The 19,662-nt window shown below is 59.8% G+C and overlaps 2 protein-coding genes across 2 annotated transcripts; both read right to left on the reverse strand.

The window, feature by feature from the left end:
- Window positions 1-870: 870 nt before the first annotated feature.
- LOC141957747 (T-cell activation Rho GTPase-activating protein-like) lies at window positions 871-4,805 on the reverse strand. Its single transcript, XM_074899725.1, has 4 exons — window positions 4,767-4,805; window positions 1,457-1,507; window positions 1,069-1,230; window positions 871-984 (listed from the first exon to the last, which is right to left on the reverse strand). The coding sequence occupies exons 1-4, from the start codon at window positions 4,803-4,805 to the stop codon at window positions 871-873; spliced, it is 366 nt and encodes a 121-aa protein (XP_074755826.1).
- Window positions 4,806-10,956: 6,151 nt separating this feature from the next.
- LOC141957754 (T-cell activation Rho GTPase-activating protein-like) lies at window positions 10,957-14,891 on the reverse strand. The gene is made up of 4 exons (XM_074899739.1): window positions 14,853-14,891; window positions 11,543-11,593; window positions 11,155-11,316; window positions 10,957-11,070 (listed from the first exon to the last, which is right to left on the reverse strand). The coding sequence occupies exons 1-4, from the start codon at window positions 14,889-14,891 to the stop codon at window positions 10,957-10,959; spliced, it is 366 nt and encodes a 121-aa protein (XP_074755840.1).
- Between the last annotated feature and the right edge of the window lie 4,771 nt (window positions 14,892-19,662).

Here is a 19,662-nt window from a genome sequence, read left to right on the forward strand (position 1 = left end):
GCTGTGACAGCCCTCAGTCCCTCCTCCTACCTGTGGATGTGTCCACGGGCTCTGGTGACATCTGGCCAGCCATCTCCTCCCCAAAGATGTCGCTGCCGTTTTCAATCAGAAATTCCACCAGCAGCTTCACCTGCACACATCAAAGCCTTGGTTTCAGTGCAGGCGTCTGGAAAGGTGTCAGGCAGCCCTTCCCGCTGCTGACCCTTGCTTCTGCACAGAAGGCTGTGGCTGTGGGGCTGCTCTGCCAGGCAGCCACTCCCCCGGCATTTGCTCGGGAGAGGAGCAAGCTCTGACGGCCCAGGCAGGCTGCAGCCAGCCGGTCAATAGAGCGTACCTTCTCGGTCACCTCCAGCATGGCCTCGAAGGGGAGCAGGGCCTCGTCGGGTGGGCCCAGCAGGTTTGGCCCCAGGCAGATGGCCAGGTTGCTGGAGGTCATTCTGCTGGTGGACACCTGGTGGCCAATGTTCTGCAGCAGTGGGAGCAGCCGCTTGAGGAGGAGGAGATGGGCTGCCGGCAACTTCTCGGCCACCCTGAGGGAGCAGGAACACAACGTTAAGGAAGCAGAAGTTGCCCCCAGCTGTCCCTGAAGCTTGCACAAGGCAGGCGGGAGCCAGTGTCTGTGTTGTGCCCCTTTCCACATGCTCCCAGTCAGCGATCAGGAAGAAAACAGAGTGTTGCTTCCCAGCGCCCGATTTCCCCCAAGCCCACGCAAGGGAAGGCTCCCTGCCCACGCCCTTTCCCCCAAAATGACACCCCAGCCCAGCAAACGCGAGCTGCCAGAAAATGCAAGCTTCTAAGGAGCCCGTGCCTTTCCAGGCAAGTCCCAGGCCCCCCCCACTCCCTACGCAAGAGGCAGGCTGCTGGCCACACTTACACTCTCAGCTCTTCCACCCTTGCCTGCTGGCTCGGCCTCTCCATGGCTTGCATCCAGTCCTGGTAGAGGTCCACGTCCAGGAGCTTGCCGGGGATGCTGCGGAGAAAGTCCTGCAAGGCCAAGGGCTTCAGGTGAGCCTCTGAAGATCCCGGGCCAGCCAGGAGCTCTTCCAGCGGCAGGGCAGAAGCGCTCACCTTCAGGACGGCAGCCAGCAGGATCTCGGGCTGGCTTGGCAGGTCCACATCTGCGCCGCGGTCCAGGGCCTCCTTCAGGTTCCGAAGTTCCGTCGCGCCGGCAGCTCTGCGGAAGATCCCCTCCGTCGACGGTCCTCGCTGGTGCAGGATGTCCAGGAGCTCCTGCGGGAGACGCAGGAGGACAGCTGCTTGGCTGAAGAAACAAGTGAGGGCAGAGGCCAGAGCTCTGCCCCAGGCTGGGCTCCCTCGCCCCGCAAAGGGCCTGGGACCAGCAGCGTGAGGCGTGGGTGAAGAGCCCAGTCCCCCAGCCAGCCCCGGAGCCGCTGGGGACGCTGCCTCTGGAGCAGCCGGGGGGAGGGCTGGGGCCCCCCTGTGCAGGCTGGCCTACCTGGATGGGCCGGGGCAGCGTGCCGGCCTCCCCGCAGAGGGCTGCCAGGGGCTGCCCAAAGAGCGCCCTGCTGCAGCCGGAGCCCGCCTGCCCTGGCGCCGGGGCAGCGGCCGGGCTCCGCCGCAGAGCAAAGGGCCAGGGCAGCCCCCTCCTGCTGCTGCTGCTGCTGCTGCTGCTGCCGCCGCCGCTCCCTCCCGCTGCAAAGGAAAAGAGAGCAAGAGCCCGTCAGTGGGAACCGCCAGGCCAGCGCTCCCGGAGCCTGCCCAGCCCAGCCCTGCCTGCAGCGCGGCGCTGAGCGCTGCGGCGGGACGGCACGGGCAGGGAGCCGGCAGCTGGAACCAGGGCTCTGGCTCGGCGGCTCCGGCTCGCAGCCTCCTGAGAGCCGGCGGGACAGCCCGGCCCAGCCCTCGCCCTGCCCTCCTCCAGGCTGCCAGCAGCAGCAGCAGAGGGAGGCTCCCTGTCCGGCAGAACCATGTGCAGCAGCCGCTGCCCAGCGGGTGTCCTTGCTCGTCCGGGTGACCTCCGTCCTCCCTTGGGGTGCCCAACCTGCAGGGTGACACTCAGGGAACAAGCGAGCAGGGCTCATTCCCGGCTCTGGCCGAGAAGCAGGGACCCCTCTGCCCGGCTCTGGGGGCAGAGCTCAGGCAGGCAGCACCTCGAGTGCTCAGCACTGTCGAAGGCTCCCGAGCGCTCCGCTCTCTCCTGCTGCAGCGTGATGGGCACCGATTTCCTCTGGGCAGAGGGCAGCAGCAACAGCATCCTCCCTTGTGCAGACGTGCCGGTCCTGGAGAAAAGAAGGCCCTCCCTGCCCTTCGTTCCCAAACTCACCCGATGAGCGGCGAAGTCCCCCTCCCTTGGTAGATGGGGCTGTTGGAGGCCCTTGCTTGGGATCAGCCTGCAAGAACCAGGCTGCGCTTAGAGAGCAGCCCCGCAGCAGAGAGGGCCACCGGCAACGGCCACCCGGCACCAGCAGCCAGAGGGCGGCAGAGCGGGGACTCTCTGCCCTCCCGGGCTCCCTGCCTCACGCAGCAGGTTTCCTCCCAGCACCGCCGGCGAGGACACGCGGCGTTCCTGGTGGCTCCCCAACCCTCTTTGCTCCTGGAGTGGCACCGCGGGACCCTCCCTCCCTCCTGCACAGGCTCACCCCAGCGGCCGCACATCCGTGGCACGCCGGCACAGCCAGAGGCCGGTGAAAGGCAGCCATTCTCACCTCTGCCCGACACTGCATCAGCCGCTCCAGGCTCCTGGCGCTGAATGTCCTCCACTGGGCAGGAGAGAAAGAGTGGAAGGAGGTGAGCAGCGATGCCTCTGCTGCTCGGCTGCAGGGCCAGTGCTCGGGGTCAGCGGCCACACTAGAGAGACACTCACGGCGTGGCGTCGGCTCAGCTCCTTCTGCAGGAGTTTGATGGATGGGACACTGGCCACTCGGGCTCCCTTTCCTCCATCGGGTGTCCTGTGCACCGGGAAGGGGCCAGGAGAGAGCTGGGTGAGCCCCAAGCCACCTCTTGTGTCTTGTCAGGCAACTCTGCCGGAGAGCTGCCCGCAGCCGCAGTGGCAGCTCTCCCCAGCTGGGGAGCTGAGGTCCCCCATTCGGCTGTGCCTGAAGCACCCCCCTAGCTTACCCCAGCAGCTTGCCCACCCACAGCTGCTTCAGTGCGCGGGAGCTGCAGAAAGAGAGGAGAACCCGCGTCAGGCCCCGCTGCCGCCCAGCCTGTCGTCACAGGCAGGCGCCTGCACAGCCTTGCCCCTTGGGAAAGGCAGAGGGGCAGCACAAGCCCAGTGGGGCAGGACAGGCCTGCTGCCCAAGCCCTGGCTCCCTCTGTGCTGCCAGAGCAGCTGCCCCTGCCCTTCCCTTGTGGGGACCGAAAGGTGACCAGGGGATGCAGGATGTGGGAACGCACCCCCCCATCCCTCCCTGCCGGCGCGCTGCCCGCTCCCTGCCCAGGCTCTGCACGGAGGGCAGAGGCCATTCACAGGGTGGCGTGGGCACGCTTGGGAACCTCTCCTGCCCGGCCGTGGGACGTGGCCCCACGACTCACCCGAAAGTGGCAACGCAGGTGCCGGTGGGCCAGATGAGGAGGATGGAGGCCCTGTCCTCCTCGCTGCCTTCCTCCTCCTCTTCCCCTTTGACCTCCCCCGCTGCCTGCTTCCCGCTGCTCAGCACCCACAGCTGGTCCAGGGCCAGGCGGAGCTGTGGGCACAGGGTGGTGCCACGTCTGCGGAGAAGAGAGACGGGCAGGGAGCCTGAGGTGGCCGCCTTGGGGTGCCCCCGGGCAGAGCCCGGCCCCCCACCTGCCCTTGGGACGGACGTTGGTGCATCCGGCACCAAGGCCCCAGGGCCCAGGGCTGGTGCCAGAGCGTCCCTGGCCTGGGGCCGGGGCCAGGGATGGGGAAAAGGCAGCTGGGCTCCCAGGGGCTTACTGCAACTTGGCAACCACCAGTTCCTCTTGGAGGAGGAGAAGGCGCCTCTCGCTCCTCTTGCGGCCCCGGGTCAGCCGCACGTCCGTGCTCAGCACCGCCTCGGCCTCGGTGAGAGCCTCCCTGGGGAGCAGAGCGCGGCGGGCATGAGAATGGCCCCGTCTGCGGGGCCCGGCCGTGCCCGGCCGTGCCCGAGCCGCGGCGGGAGCTCACCTGGAGCGCCAGCAGCAGTTGGCCTGACCCATCCTGCCCGGGACAGGAGGACCCTCGCTCTGCACCAAGGATGTGGCCCAGCCGGCCACAGCGAGGACGGGAAGCGGGGTGCCGGTGCCGGGGAGCGCCGCTCGGCCTGGCCCTGCCTCCTCCCGGCGCCGCTCCGTGCCAGCACAGCCCCGTGCTGCCGGCTCTGGCGGCTGTTGGCTCCAACGGACCAACGCTGGGCCCAACGGAAAGTGGGCGGGGCCTCGGGCTGGGGGTTCCATCCAGCATGGCCCTGGCTGCCTTGCCCTGGGGAGCCCAGAGCAGGACAGAGCAGAGGGGAAGGACCCCCCCTCCACCTGCTGCCAGGGGTTTGCCTGCTGCAGCCCAGGAGGCACTTAGCCGCCACTGCCCCAGGGGTACTCTGCTGGCTCCAAGCTGGTCAGCCTCGGGTCCACCGTGACCCCAGGGCTCTGCACAGCTGCCTTCCAGCGGGCTCTCCCCCAGCACATACGGCTCCAAAGGCTTCTTCCTCCCCGGGTCCAGGACGGCGCTCTTCCCTCTTCCCCTTCTTTGACCACAGCAGGCTCCTGCCAGCCCCGTTCTCCAGCCTGCCAAGGGCCCTCCGCTGCAGGAGCCTCCCCTCCCACTCGTGTGCCCTCTGCAAGCTGCCTGAGGCTGTGCTCTGCCCCACCATCCCATCCGGATCCCTGAACGTGGACGGGACGCGCATGGTGCGGGGCAGGGCTTTGTCACAGAACGATCAGAAATTGAGGGGGAAAATCCTTTCTGGTTTTGTTTTTTTGTTTTGTTTTTGGTGTTATATACACAGTGCTTCTCCTTGTCATCCCTTCAAGCCATTTAAAGGTGTACAGGCTCTCTCGTTTTCCCTTTCAGTCTCACACCTCTTGGCAGTACTGACCTCGCATGTAACGTTGGATCGGGCTCTACTCTGGCACAGACTGTTACATAGTAGTAGCCTACATTAGTAGCGAGCAGATTATCTGCATTAATGGTGCTGACACCAGTGACAGGAGGTTGCATCTAGCTGCTGAGCCAAAGGCTAAAACTCACAGGTGTCTGCTGAACTCAGTGGGCTATTGATTGAATTCACCACGTTCCAAAAAGAACAGGTACAGGAGAAAGGCATATTCCATCTTGACTGCTACGATGCATGTGGTAGGAGCTGTTGTAATAGACTATTGTAACTAATTTGTTATGTTACAATAACATAATTGGCGGGTGCAATACACTTGAATGATCTGTAAATGTTAAACCATAAAGATGTAAGTGTGCCATGCGGATTGGAACAGTGTAACCGTGTCTCAGAAACCCCACCTAGAGCTAATATGTAACTGCTGTCTGAAGAAAAGCCCCCCAAAAAGATGAGATCATGAGGCTTTTAAAAGATCCAATAGGAGAAAAGCGCGCCAAGAGACCAAGGCTTCGAGACTTTCGAAAGACCCAATAGGAGGAGGACACGCACCCAAGCAACTCAAATGCCCCAATGGAAAAGAGCAGGACAACTATCTGCCGGGAGGAGATTGGTTAAAGACGATGGCACAAGAGTATAAAAAAACGCTGCTTTTTGGAGCTCGGGGTGCGTGTGGCAGAGGTGCGGCTCTCCTCGCACCCAGCGCTGCTTTGCCTATTGCTTCCCACCCTCAGTCGACTGAACCCAAATAAAGCTATATATATTTATAAAAACTGGCTTTGTCTGATTATAACAGTGTGAAGGGAAACCCTCCACGCCCCTCCACCCACTCCCTTCTAAGAGAAAGGACGAGAGAAAAAAGATGCAACTTCTAGAGCAATGGGGCTTTTAATAGCCAAGGAAATTTCCCTCTATCCCGCCCATCCCGTGAGCTGCTTTGTCTGACACTCTGCCTTGCTCGCTACCAGCATAAGCCTCTTCCCAGAAACATTAAACAAACAAAAAAATTGCTGTACAGCCAGTTCCCTTTGTCAGGCTATGGAAGGCGTAGAATTTCTCTTTGATTCCTCCACAACTTTCCACCTACAACCAAAACCGCAGTGAAGTTTTCCTCCATTTCAAATGCACGCTGATGGCTCTTCCCCAGGGAGCGTCTTTCCTCTGTCACTCTGTGGGCACAGCAAGGCCAGCCCCGAGCCTCACGCACCATCCGAGGCCACCACCCTCCTCCTGTGGCCATGAGCAAGATCCCAAACTCCTTTTCCCCTGCAGGAGAGAGTTGCTAATAGAAATGGATGCACATGGCACAGTCTGTTCCAGAAGAGTCGCAGCTGGTCAAAGCTTTCCGTGCCCTGGGCTGGTGCTTTTCAGGACCAGCTCCTGGGTCAGCTTGCCCCCAGGCCGGCGACAGCTGTATTTCATGCAGGCAACTCAGGTTTAACCCTTTGTCCCCTGAGCATCCGCACAGGTCCAGCAGCGTAGCAAGGCGCAGTGGGCTGCGCTGGAGCAACCCGCTCCGCTGGCCTTGTGGCAAATGTCTGCGTCCCTGCCCTTCTGTTCTCCCTGCAGGGTCCTGCTCAATCCCACCAGCTGTTCTCCCTGGGAATGACCATCGTGGCGAAAGGCAGACTCCACTGTGAGCCGTGACTTTCACCCACCGAGCAGCCAGCACAGCCAGGGACACGCTTGTGCGAAAGGCCCTCCCCGTGGCAAAAAGGGGATCCACGGTCAGCTTTGGACGCCGTGTGTCTGCTGTGCCTGTTGATACCGTGCAGTGCCTCGGTTAAAACAGAAGCGAGGAAGAGAGCTAAAAACATGCCCTTACAGGAAAAATGCAGGAAATCAGAGTGAGTCTTTGCAGGAAAAGTGCAGGACATGGGCATCTTCTGGCTATTTTACACTCCAACAGGAAAGATTGTGGGCCTGTGTTTTGCCGGTTAGGGATACCAATTAAACTCAGACACCAGAGTGAAGAGAGCAAGGTGTATTTTACTGGAAATAACTAAACAATGTAACAGAATAATGCAGAAAACATACACAGTAAGAAAAGACAGAATCGTGCACTTAAACAAAGAGGAAAATACAGGGTAATGCGTCAAATCGTTACTACCTGAGAGAGACAAGAGTGATTAAGAAAGATCCATCACCACTTGCACACGCTACCATCATCCAGACCCGCAGATGCTGGGCAGCCCCGGTTACAGCGAGGATTTGGAGAGCCTTTCCCGGCAAGGGGGAAGTCCTACGCGGTGCCTCCACCCGTAGGTGAGGCGTCCAAAGTCGCTGTGAGCGGGTCCAGCCTTATACGCCCCCAAATCAGCAAGCCAGCATAGCTGGCACCTCTGTATGAGGCGGAACTGTCTGGTTTCACTCTCGCATTAGATTCCCCCAGAGCCTGGCCAGGGCTCAAGGGAGAAGCTAAGGGAGTTTCCCTGCTTATCTGATTTATTTATGCTCTCTTTAGAACAAGGCCACCCGCCTGGTCCCAAGGCCGGACAGCCGCCTTCATGGCCTTCTTACCTTGCCTCTACGCGAAGAAGAAGAAAGGTACATCCAGGATAGACATGTTTTCATGACATGCACCGTCAGTAACGAGCATATGATAGCTAAGCTCCATCTTTCATTAATTCCTTACTACGTGATTTCCTTAATGACTACATACTAAGTTAGCAGCTTGGGCTCGGGGCCTGTTGTTCAGGCTTCAGTACTTTAACACTTCAGCACTTTTTACATCAGTATAGGTGGTTTGTTATAACCTAGCATGATGCCTACTAGCACGACGGTTATCAGTTTCCAAATAGACAGGATTGATCTCTAGGTCAGGTCTGGCCTGGGCCTATTGTCCAAGCCTTAGCCCTTCAGCCCGGCGCTTAACGCTTCAAGGGAAGTTCAGCACGCTGGGAAAAGGGATATATAAGACCACTCTTGTGGACACTGTCTGGACAGGGCTAGGCTGGGTTTGGAGAGCCTGGGAGGGTCTCCGGGGTCCCAGCTCTCCCGCAGTGCTGACTGCGGTGGCTGCTGCCTCTTCTTTCCTGCAATGCTGACTGCACCCACCTGGTGGGGCTGTCCTTGGGAAGGGCACCAGAGCTGGAAAAGCCCCTGGAAGAGGGGCGAGGACAAGCTCTTCTCCAGAGGTTTGCCAGAAACTCTCCAGAGCATCCCTCTTTCAGCCCGTGAGATGCTCTCTGTGTCAAGGGAAGGTGCCCACTACTCCACAGTCCTGGGCAACCTGGTCCAGGTGACCCTGCGTGAGCAGGCAGGTTGGACCAGAGGACCTCCACAGGCCCCTCCCAGCCTCAGCTGTTCTATGGGATTCTGTGCTTTCGTCTGACTCCTCAAGCAAACCGAGCTCAGCCCCGATGCCTGCTGGAAAGGATTCTGCCGCAAGGGAGGATGATCCCAAACTCCTCCACTAGGATTCATCCCAAAACAACTTCTACCTAGTCCAGAATATCGTAGTGCACACGCAGACAGAAGGGAGAAAATGTCCTTTAATTGTGGACATCAGGAGCCCAGGAGTCACAGGGGTTCAGTCAGTAACGGGAAATCAGCACCTGCAACGACAGAGCCAGAAAGCACTGGTAAAGCCACAAAGGCAGGAGCAGGCATGGCTTGGTTCCCCTTTCTTTGGGAAACACAGTTGACAAGGAATTGTTGATATCCCAGAAGAGAGCTGCTGCTGGCCTTGGCTCCGCGGTGGCTCTGGCACCTTTTCCCCTCTAAGGGAACGCCCTCAGAGAGCTGTGCGTGTGCAGAGGTGCACAGTGCCCCTGTGCCACACAGCAGGGCTCCCCTGGGGAGCTGCCATGGGGTAATTTCCAAACCCTGCATAGCAGCATCCCTCGCCAGTCAGTTGGACTGGCTTAGAGCAGTGCGGAGAGTTGGCAAAGATGAGCAGCGAAGCCTGGTACACACCCGGGGCTCCTTTTGCACCTTCCTGCTCTTTTTCCTCCTGGCCCTTCTTCTCCTCTCGTCTCTTCTTTGCTGGGTGGCATGGCCTCTCTTCTTCCCAGGTTTCTTCTCGCTTTCTTTTCCCGTGGCCATTGTTTTTCTGAACAGAGCCTGCAAACCTTTCCATCCCACTGCATGATTAGATAGGTAAAGGCAGGATCAACTGGAATCAGTTCTTGATTTAACCAAAGATGACTCGTTTTACCTTCTGTGCTCTGCGAGGCTCTTCAGTTCTCCTGCGCATCCCGGGGAGTCTACCACGGTCTCAGGGGTGCTCAGAGACAAAGCAACGGGTGCCTAAACCAGAAATGTGGTCATTAGCAGGGGGCGAGGGGTGCCCTGAAGTAGTAAGCAACTGTCTGGCACGTTGCTACCTTAGCTCTACAGGGGAGATCCCTTAGGCTGGTTTGCATCGGCCCTTTCTTCCAAGGGTCTCGCTCTGGAGCACGGTGTGCCCGTGGGTGTGGGACAGTCCATCTGTGGGGGCCATTCGGCAGAGAGCCTGTGCTGCCCTGCCAGGCAAGGAAAGGCTTGCCCACTTCCTTCTGCCAGAATTCCTTCTGCCCTCCCAAGACAGAGCTCCGTGGACGTCCCTTTGGTGCAATACCACCTTCTGTGGTGGGAGGCTCTGCTTTGGAAATCTATCTTTCTGTGGCGTTTTGTGGGCATTTCCTCTGATTAAGCGCATGCCTAACGCGTTGGAGAAAATACCTTTCCCGTTTTACTTACAGTGTGTCGTTCCATGGGGGGAAAAGAGAAAATGCCAAACCACGAGAGCCTGAACGCCAGGAAGAGGCACAGCAGCTGCTTGGAGCCAAGAGGAACTACCCTGCTCCTACCTAAGACACACGGTGGCAGCGCTGGTGGAGGGATCTGCCATACCTCCGCCCTTTCTGCTCCCACCGCCGTGTCTGCCCCTGCTGCTCTCTGGAGGACGAGCAGAGGGGCTGGTGCTGGATCCAGGGAGGCTTTTGCCTGCTGCTCCGCTTCTGCTTCGCCCGCAGGGCCATGCTCCTTTTCCAAAGGCAGCTCTGGAAAGCAAAAGCGTGTGCAGCAAAGTGACTTGTTGGAAGTGGCCAACAGCTCAAGCAAAACCCACGGGAAGCCCTCCCCCAGCTGTCTGCTCAGGCTGTGACAGCCCTCAGTCCCTCCTCCTACCTGTGGATGTGTCCACGGGCTCTGGTGACATCTGGCCAGCCATCTCCTCCCCAAAGATGTCGCTGCCGTTTTCAATCAGAAATTCCACCAGCAGCTTCACCTGCACACATCAAAGCCTTGGTTTCAGTGCAGGCGTCTGGAAAGGTGTCAGGCAGCCCTTCCCGCTGCTGACCCTTGCTTCTGCACAGAAGGCTGTGGCTGTGGGGCTGCTCTGCCAGGCAGCCACTCCCCCGGCATTTGCTCGGGAGAGGAGCAAGCTCTGACGGCCCAGGCAGGCTGCAGCCAGCCGGTCAATAGAGCGTACCTTCTTGGTCACCTCCAGCATGGCCTCGAAGGGGAGCAGGGCCTCGTCGGGTGGGCCCAGCAGGTTTGGCCCCAGGCAGATGGCCAGGTTGCTGGAGGTCATTCTGCTGGTGGACACCTGGTGGCCAATGTTCTGCAGCAGTGGGAGCAGCCGCTTGAGGAGGAGGAGATGGGCTGCCGGCAACTTCTCGGCCACCCTGAGGGAGCAGGAACACAACGTTAAGGAAGCAGAAGTTGCCCCCAGCTGTCCCTGAAGCTTGCACAAGGCAGGCGGGAGCCAGTGTCTGTGTTGTGCCCCTTTCCACGTGCTCCCAGTCAGCGATCAGGAAGAAAAGAGTGTTGCTTCCCAGCGCCCGATTTCCCCCAAGCCCACGCAAGGGAAGGCTCCCTGCCCACGCCCTTTCCCCCAAAATGACACCCCAGCCCAGCAAACGCGAGCTGCCAGAAAATGCAAGCTTCTAAGGAGCCCGTGCCTTTCCAGGCAAGTCCCAGGCCCCCCCCACTCCCTACGCAAGAGGCAGGCTGCTGGCCACACTTACACTCTCAGCTCTTCCACCCTTGCCTGCTGGCTCGGCCTCTCCATGGCTCGCATCCAGTCCTGGTAGAGGTCCACGTCCAGGAGCTTGCCGGGGATGCTGCGGAGAAAGTCCTGCAAGGCCAAGGGCTTCAGGTGAGCCTCTGAAGATCCCGGGCCAGCCAGGAGCTCTTCCAGCGGCAGGGCAGAAGCGCTCACCTTCAGGACGGCAGCCAGCAGGATCTCGGGCTGGCTTGGCAGGTCCACATCTGCGCCGCGGTCCAGGGCCTCCTTCAGGTTCCGAAGTTCCGTCGCGCCGGCAGCTCTGCGGAAGATCCCCTCCGTCGACGGTCCTCGCTGGTGCAGGATGTCCAGGAGCTCCTGCGGGAGACGCAGGAGGACAGCTGCTTGGCTGAAGAAACAAGTGACGGCAGAGGCCAGAGCTCTGCCCCAGGCTGGGCTCCCTCGCCCCGCAAAGGGCCTGGGACCAGCAGCGTGAGGCGTGGGTGAAGAGCCCAGTCCCCCAGCCAGCCCCGGAGCCGCTGGGGACGCTGCCTCTGGAGCAGCCGGGGGGAGGGCTGGGGCCCCCCTGTGCAGGCTGGCCTACCTGGATGGGCCGGGGCAGCGTGCCGGCCTCCCCGCAGAGGGCTGCCAGGGGCTGCCCAAAGAGCGCCCTGCTGCAGCCGGAGCCCGCCTGCCCTGGCACCGGGGCAGCGGCCGGGCTCCGCCGCAGAGCAAAGGGCCAGGGCAGCCCCCTCCTGCTGCTGCTGCTGCTGCTGCTGCTGCCGCCGCCGCTCCCTCCCGCTGCAAAGGAAAAGAGAGCAAGAGCCCGTCAGTGGGAACCGCCAGGCCAGCGCTCCCGGAGCCTGCCCAGCCCAGCCCTGCCTGCAGCGCGGCGCTGAGCGCTGCGGCGGGACGGCACGGGCAGGGAGCCGGCAGCTGGAACCAGGGCTCTGGCTCGGCGGCTCCGGCTCGCAGCCTCCTGAGAGCCGGCGGGACAGCCCGGCCCAGCCCTCGCCCTGCCCTCCTCCAGGCTGCCAGCAGCAGCAGCAGAGGGAGGCTCCCTGTCCAGCAGAACCACGTGCAGCGGCCGCTGCCCAGCGGGTGTCCTTGCTCGTCCGGGTGACCTCCGTCCTCCCTTGGGGTGCCCAACCTGCAGGGTGACACTCAGGGAACAAGCGAGCAGGGCTCATTCCCGGCTCTGGCCGAGAAGCAGGGACCCCTCTGCCCGGCTCTGGGGGCAGAGCTCAGGCAGGCAGCACCTCGAGTGCTCAGCACTGTCGAAGGCTCCCGAGCGCTCCGCTCTCTCCTGCTGCAGTGTGATGGGCACCGATTTCCTCTGGGCAGAGGGCAGCAGCAACAGCATCCTCCCTTGTGCAGACGTGCCGGTCCTGGAGAAAAGAAGGCCCTCCCTGCCCTTCGTTCCCAAACTCACCCGATGAGCGGCGAAGTCCCCCTCCCTTGGTAGATGGGGCTGTTGGAGGCCCTTGCTTGGGATCAGCCTGCAAGAACCAGGCTGCGCTTAGAGAGCAGCCCCGCAGCAGAGAGGGCCACCGGCAACGGCCACCCGGCACCAGCAGCCAGAGGGCGGCAGAGCGGGGACTCTCTGCCCTCCCGGGCTCCCTGCCTCACGCAGCAGGTTTCCTCCCAGCACCGCCGGCGAGGACACGCGGCGTTCCTGGTGGCTCCCCAACCCTCTTTGCTCCTGGAGTGGCACCGCGGGACCCTCCCTCCCTCCTGCACAGGCTCACCCCAGCGGCCGCACATCCGTGGCACGCCGGCACAGCCAGAGGCCGGTGAAAGGCAGCCATTCTCACCTCTGCCCGACACTGCATCAGCCGCTCCAGGCTCCTGGCGCTGAATGTCCTCCACTGGGCAGGAGAGAAAGAGTGGAAGGAGGTGAGCAGCGATGCCTCTGCTGCTCGGCTGCAGGGCCAGTGCTCGGGGTCAGCGGCCACACTAGAGAGACACTCACGGCGTGGCGTCGGCTCAGCTCCTTCTGCAGGAGTTTGATGGATGGGACACTGGCCACTCGGGCTCCCTTTCCTCCATCGGGTGTCCTGTGCACCGGGAAGGGGCCAGGAGAGAGCTGGGTGAGCCCCAAGCCACCTCTTGTGTCTTGTCAGGCAACTCTGCCGGAGAGCTGCCCGCAGCCGCAGTGGCAGCTCTCCCCAGCTGGGGAGCTGAGGTCCCCCATTCGGCTGTGCCTGAAGCACCCCCCTAGCTTACCCCAGCAGCTTGCCCACCCACAGCTGCTTCAGTGCGCGGGAGCTGCAGAAAGAGAGGAGAACCCGCGTCAGGCCCCGCTGCCGCCCAGCCTGTCGTCACAGGCAGGCGCCTGCACAGCCTTGCCCCTTGGGAAAGGCAGAGGGGCAGCACAAGCCCAGTGGGGCAGGACAGGCCTGCTGCCCAAGCCCTGGCTCCCTCTGTGCTGCCAGAGCAGCTGCCCCTGCCCTTCCCTTGTGGGGTCCAAAAGGTGACCAGGGGATGCAGGATGTGGGAACGCACCCCCCCATCCCTCCCTGCCGGCGCGCTGCCCGCTCCCTGCCCAGGCTCTGCACGGAGGGCAGAGGCCATTCACAGGGTGGCGTGGGCACGCTTGGGAACCTCTCCTGCCCGGCCGTGGGACGTGGCCCCACGACTCACCCGAAAGTGGCAACGCAGGTGCCGGTGGGCCAGATGAGGAGGATGGAGGCCCTGTCCTCCTCGCTGCCTTCCTCCTCCTCTTCCCCTTTGACCTCCCCCGCTGCCTGCTTCCCGCTGCTCAGCACCCACAGCTGGTCCAGGGCCAGGCGGAGCTGTGGGCGCAGGGTGGTGCCACGTCTGCGGAGAAGAGAGACGGGCAGGGAGCCTGAGGTGGCCGCCTTGGGGTGCCCCCGGGCAGAGCCCGGCCCCCCACCTGCCCTTGGGACGGACGTTGGTGCATCCGGCACCAAGGCCCCAGGGCCCAGGGCTGGTGCCAGAGCGTCCCTGGCCTGGGGCCGGGGCCAGGGATGGGGAAAAGGCAGCTGGGCTCCCAGGGGCTTACTGCAACTTGGCAACCACCAGTTCCTCTTGGAGGAGGAGAAGGCGCCTCTCGCTCCTCTTGCGGCCCCGGGTCAGCAGCACGTCCGTGCTCAGCACCGCCTCGGCCTCGGTGAGAGCCTCCCTGGGGAGCAGAGCGCGGCGGGCATGAGAATGGCCCCGTCTGCGGGGCCCGGCCGTGCCCGGCCGTGCCCGAGCCGCGGCGGGAGCTCACCTGGAGCGCCAGCAGCAGTTGGCCTGACCCATCCTGCCCGGGACAGGAGGACCCTCGCTCTGCACCAAGGATGTGGCCCAGCCGGCCACAGCGAGGACGGGAAGCGGGGTGCCGGTGCCGGGGAGCGCCGCTCGGCCTGGCCCTGCCTCCTCCCGGCGCCGCTCCGTGCCAGCACAGCCCCGTGCTGCCGGCTCTGGCGGCTGTTGGCTCCAACGGACCAACGCTGGGCCCAACGGAAAGTGGGCGGGGCCTCGGGCTGGGGGTTCCATCCAGCATGGCCCTGGCTGCCTTGCCCTGGGGAGCCCAGAGCAGGACAGAGCAGAGGGGAAGGACCCCCCCTCCACCTGCTGCCAGGGGTTTGCCTGCTGCAGCCCAGGAGGCACTTAGCCGCCACTGCCCCAGGGGTACTCTGCTGGCTCCAAGCTGGTCAGCCTCGGGTCCACCGTGACCCCAGGGCTCTGCACAGCTGCCTTCCAGCGGGCTCTCCCCCAGCACATACGGCTCCAAAGGCTTCTTCCTCCCCGGGTCCAGGACGGCGCTCTTCCCTCTTCCCCTTCTTTGACCACAGCAGGCTCCTGCCAGCCCCGTTCTCCAGCCTGCCAAGGGCCCTCCGCTGCAGGAGCCTCCCCTCCCACTCGTGTGCCCTCTGCAAGCTGCCTGAGGCTGTGCTCTGCCCCACCATCCCATCCGGATCCCTGAACGTGGACGGGACGCGCATGGTGCGGGGCAGGGCTTTGTCACAGAACGATCAGAAATTGAGGGGGAAAATCCTTTCTGGTTTTGTTTTTTTGTTTTGTTTTTGGTGTTATATACACAGTGCTTCTCCTTGTCATCCCTTCAAGCCATTTAAAGGTGTACAGGCTCTCTCGTTTTCCCTTTCAGTCTCACACCTCTTGGCAGTACTGACCTCGCATGTAACGTTGGATCGGGCTCTACTCTGGCACAGACTGTTACATAGTAGTAGCCTACATTAGTAGCGAGCAGATTATCTGCATTAATGGTGCTGACACCAGTGACAGGAGGTTGCATCTAGCTGCTGAGCCAAAGGCTAAAACTCACAGGTGTCTGCTGAACTCAGTGGGCTATTGATTGAATTCACCACGTTCCAAAAAGAACAGGTACAGGAGAAAGGCATATTCCATCTTGACTGCTACGATGCATGTTGTAGGAGCTGTTGTAATAGACTATTGTAACTAATTTGTTATGTTACAATAACATAATTGGCGGGTGCAATACACTTGAATGATCTGTAAATATTAAACCATAAAGATGTAAAGTGTGCCATGCGGATTGGAACAGTGTAACCGTGTCTCAGAAACCCCACCTAGAGCTAATATGTAACTGCTGTCTGAAGAAAAGCCCCCCAAAAAGATGAGATCATGAGGCTTTTAAAAGATCCAATAGGAGAAAAGCGCGCCAAGAGACCAAGGCTTCGAGACTTTCGAAAGACCCAATAGGAGGAGGACACGCACCCAAGCAACTCAAATGCCCCAATGGAAAAGAGCAGGACAACTATCTGCCGGGAGGAGATTGGTTAAAGACGATGGCACAAGAGTATAAAAAAACGCTGCTTTTTGGAGCTCGGGGTGCGTGTGGCAGAGGTGCGGCTCTCCTCGCACCCAGCGCTGCTTTGCCTATTGCTTCCCACCCTCAGTCGACTGAACCCAAATAAAGCTATATATATTTATAAAAACTGGCTTTGTCTGATTATAACAGTGTGAAGGGAAACCCTCCACGCCCCTCCACCCACTCCCTTCTAAGAGAAAGCACGAGAGAAAAAAGATGCAACTTCTAGAGCAATGGGGCTTTTAATAGCCAAGGAAATTTCCCTCTATCCCGCCCATCCCGTGAGCTGCTTTGTCTGACACTCTGCCTTGCTCGCTACCAGCATAAGCCTCTTCCCAGAAACATTAAACAAACAAAAAAATTGCTGTACAGCCAGTTCCCTTTGTCAGGCTATGGAAGGCGTAGAATTTCTCTTTGATTCCTCCACAACTTTCCACCTACAACCAAAACCGCAGTGAAGTTTTCCTCCATTTCAAATGCACGCTGATGGCTCTTCCCCAGGGAGCGTCTTTCCTCTGTCACTCTGTGGGCACAGCAAGGCCAGCCCCGAGCCTCACGCACCATCCGAGGCCACCACCCTCCTCCTGTGGCCATGAGCAAGATCCCAAACTCCTTTTCCCCTGCAGGAGAGAGTTGCTAATAGAAATGGATGCACATGGCACAGTCTGTTCCAGAAGAGTCGCAGCTGGTCAAAGCTTTCCGTGCCCTGGGCTGGTGCTTTTCAGGACCAGCTCCTGGGTCAGCTTGCCCCCAGGCCGGCGACAGCTGTATTTCATGCAGGCAACTCAGGTTTAACCCTTTGTCCCCTGAGCATCCGCACAGGTCCAGCAGCGTAGCAAGGCGCAGTGGGCTGCGCTGGAGCAACCCGCTCCGCTGGCCTTGTGGCAAATGTCTGCGTCCCTGCCCTTCTGTTCTCCCTGCAGGGTCCTGCTCAATCCCACGAGCTGTTCTCCCTGGGAATGACCATCGTGGCGAAAGGCAGACTCCACTGTGAGCCGTGACTTTCACCCACCGAGCAGCCAGCACAGCCAGGGACACGCTTGTGCGAAAGGCCCTCCCCGTGGCAAAAAGGGGATCCACGGTCAGCTTTGGACGCCGTGTGTCTGCTGTGCCTGTTGATACCGTGCAGTGCCTCGGTTAAAACAGAAGCGAGGAAGAGAGCTAAAAAAATGCCCTTACAGGAAAAATGCAGGAAATCAGAGTGAGTCTTTGCAGGAAAAGTGCAGGACATGGGCATCTTCTGGCTATTTTACACTCCAACAGGAAAGATTGTGGGCCTGTGTTTTGCCGGTTAGGGATACCAATTAAACTCAGACACCAGAGTGAAGAGAGCAAGGTGTATTTTACTGGAAATAACTAAACAATGTAACAGAATAATGCAGAAAACATACACAGTAAGAAAAGACAGAATCGTGCACTTAAACAAAGAGGAAAATACAGGGTAATGCGTCAAATCGTTACTACCTGAGAGAGACAAGAGTGATTAAGAAAGATCCATCACCACTTGCACACGCTACCATCATCCAGACCCGCAGATGCTGGGCAGCCCCGGTTACAGCGAGGATTTGGAGAGCCTTTCCCGGCAAGGGGGAAGTCCTACGCGGTGCCTCCACCCGTAGGTGAGGCGTCCAAAGTCGCTGTGAGCGGGTCCAGCCTTATACGCCCCCAAATCAGCAAGCCAGCATAGCTGGCACCTCTGTATGAGGCGGAACTGTCTGGTTTCACTCTCGCATTAGATTCCCCCAGAGCCTGGCCAGGGCTCAAGGGAGAAGCTAAGGGAGTTTCCCTGCTTATCTGATTTATTTATGCTCTCTTTAGAACAAGGCCACCCGCCTGGTCCCAAGGCCGGACAGCCGCCTTCATGGCCTTCTTACCTTGCCTCTACGCGAAGAAGAAGAAAGGTACATCCAGGATAGACATGTTTTCATGACATGCACCGTCAGTAACGAGCATATGATAGCTAAGCTCCATCTTTCATTAATTCCTTACTACGTGATTTCCTTAATGACTACATACTAAGTTAGCAGCTTGGGCTCGGGGCCTGTTGTTCAGGCTTCAGTACTTTAACACTTCAGCACTTTTTACATCAGTATAGGTGGTTTGTTATAACCTAGCATGATGCCTACTAGCACGACGGTTATCAGTTTCCAAATAGACAGGATTGATCTCTAGGTCAGGTCTGGCCTGGGCCTATTGTCCAAGCCTTAGCCCTTCAGCCCGGCGCTTAACGCTTCAAGGGAAGTTCAGCACGCTGGGAAAAGGGATATATAAGACCACTCTTGTGGACACTGTCTGGACAGGGCTAGGCTGGGTTTGGAGAGCCTGGGAGGGTCTCCGGGGTCCCAGCTCTCCCGCAGTGCTGACTGCGGTGGCTGCTGCCTCTTCTTTCCTGCAATGCTGACTGCACCCACCTGGTGGGGCTGTCCTTGGGAAGGGCACCAGAGCTGGAAAAGCCCCTGGAAGAGGGGCGAGGACAAGCTCTTCTCCAGAGGTTTGCCAGAAACTCTCCAGAGCATCCCTCTTTCAGCCCGTGAGATGCTCTCTGTGTCAAGGGAAGGTGCCCACTACTCCACAGTCCTGGGCAACCTGGTCCAGGTGACCCTGCGTGAGCAGGCAGGTTGGACCAGAGGACCTCCACAGGCCCCTCCCAGCCTCAGCTGTTCTATGGGATTCTGTGCTTTCGTCTGACTCCTCAAGCAAACCGAGCTCAGCCCCGATGCCTGCTGGAAAGGATTCTGCCGCAAGGGAGGATGATCCCAAACTCCTCCACTAGGATTCATCCCAAAACAACTTCTACCTAGTCCAGAATATCGTAGTGCACACGCAGACAGAAGGGAGAAAATGTCCTTTAATTGTGGACATCAGGAGCCCAGGAGTCACAGGGGTTCAGTCAGTAACGGGAAATCAGCACCTGCAACGACAGAGCCAGAAAGCACTGGTAAAGCCACAAAGGCAGGAGCAGGCATGGCTTGGTTCCCCTTTCTTTGGGAAACACAGTTGACAAGGAATTGTTGATATCCCAGAAGAGAGCTGCTGCTGGCCTTGGCTCCGCGGTGGCTCTGGCACCTTTTCCCCTCTAAGGGAACGCCCTCAGAGAGCTGTGCGTGTGCAGAGGTGCACAGTGCCCCTGTGCCACACAGCAGGGCTCCCCTGGGGAGCTGCCATGGGGTAATTTCCAAACCCTGCATAGCAGCATCCCTCGCCAGTCAGTTGGACTGGCTTAGAGCAGTGCGGAGAGTTGGCAAAGATGAGCAGCGAAGCCTGGTACACACCCGGGGCTCCTTTTGCACCTTCCTGCTCTTTTTCCTCCTGGCCCTTCTTCTCCTCTCGTCTCTTCTTTGCTGGGTGGCATGGCCTCTCTTCTTCCCAGGTTTCTTCTCGCTTTCTTTTCCCGTGGCCATTGTTTTTCTGAACAGAGCCTGCAAACCTTTCCATCCCACTGCATGATTAGATAGGTAAAGGCAGGATCAACTGGAATCAGTTCTTGATTTAACCAAAGATGACTCGTTTTACCTTCTGTGCTCTGCGAGGCTCTTCAGTTCTCCTGCGCATCCCGGGGAGTCTACCACGGTCTCAGGGGTGCTCAGAGACAAAGCAACGGGTGCCTAAACCAGAAATGTGGTCATTAGCAGGGGGCGAGGGGTGCCCTGAAGTAGTAAGCAACTGTCTGGCACGTTGCTACCTTAGCTCTACAGGGGAGATCCCTTAGGCTGGTTTGCATCGGCCCTTTCTTCCAAGGGTCTCGCTCTGGAGCACGGTGTGCCCGTGGGTGTGGGACAGTCCATCTGTGGGGGCCATTCGGCAGAGAGCCTGTGCTGCCCTGCCAGGCAAGGAAAGGCTTGCCCACTTCCTTCTGCCAGAATTCCTTCTGCCCTCCCAAGACAGAGCTCCGTGGACGTCCCTTTGGTGCAATACCACCTTCT

This window comes from Athene noctua, chromosome 1, assembly GCF_965140245.1.
Source record: "Athene noctua chromosome 1, bAthNoc1.hap1.1, whole genome shotgun sequence".
In the NCBI taxonomy this organism is placed as follows: Eukaryota; Metazoa; Chordata; class Aves; order Strigiformes; family Strigidae; genus Athene; species Athene noctua.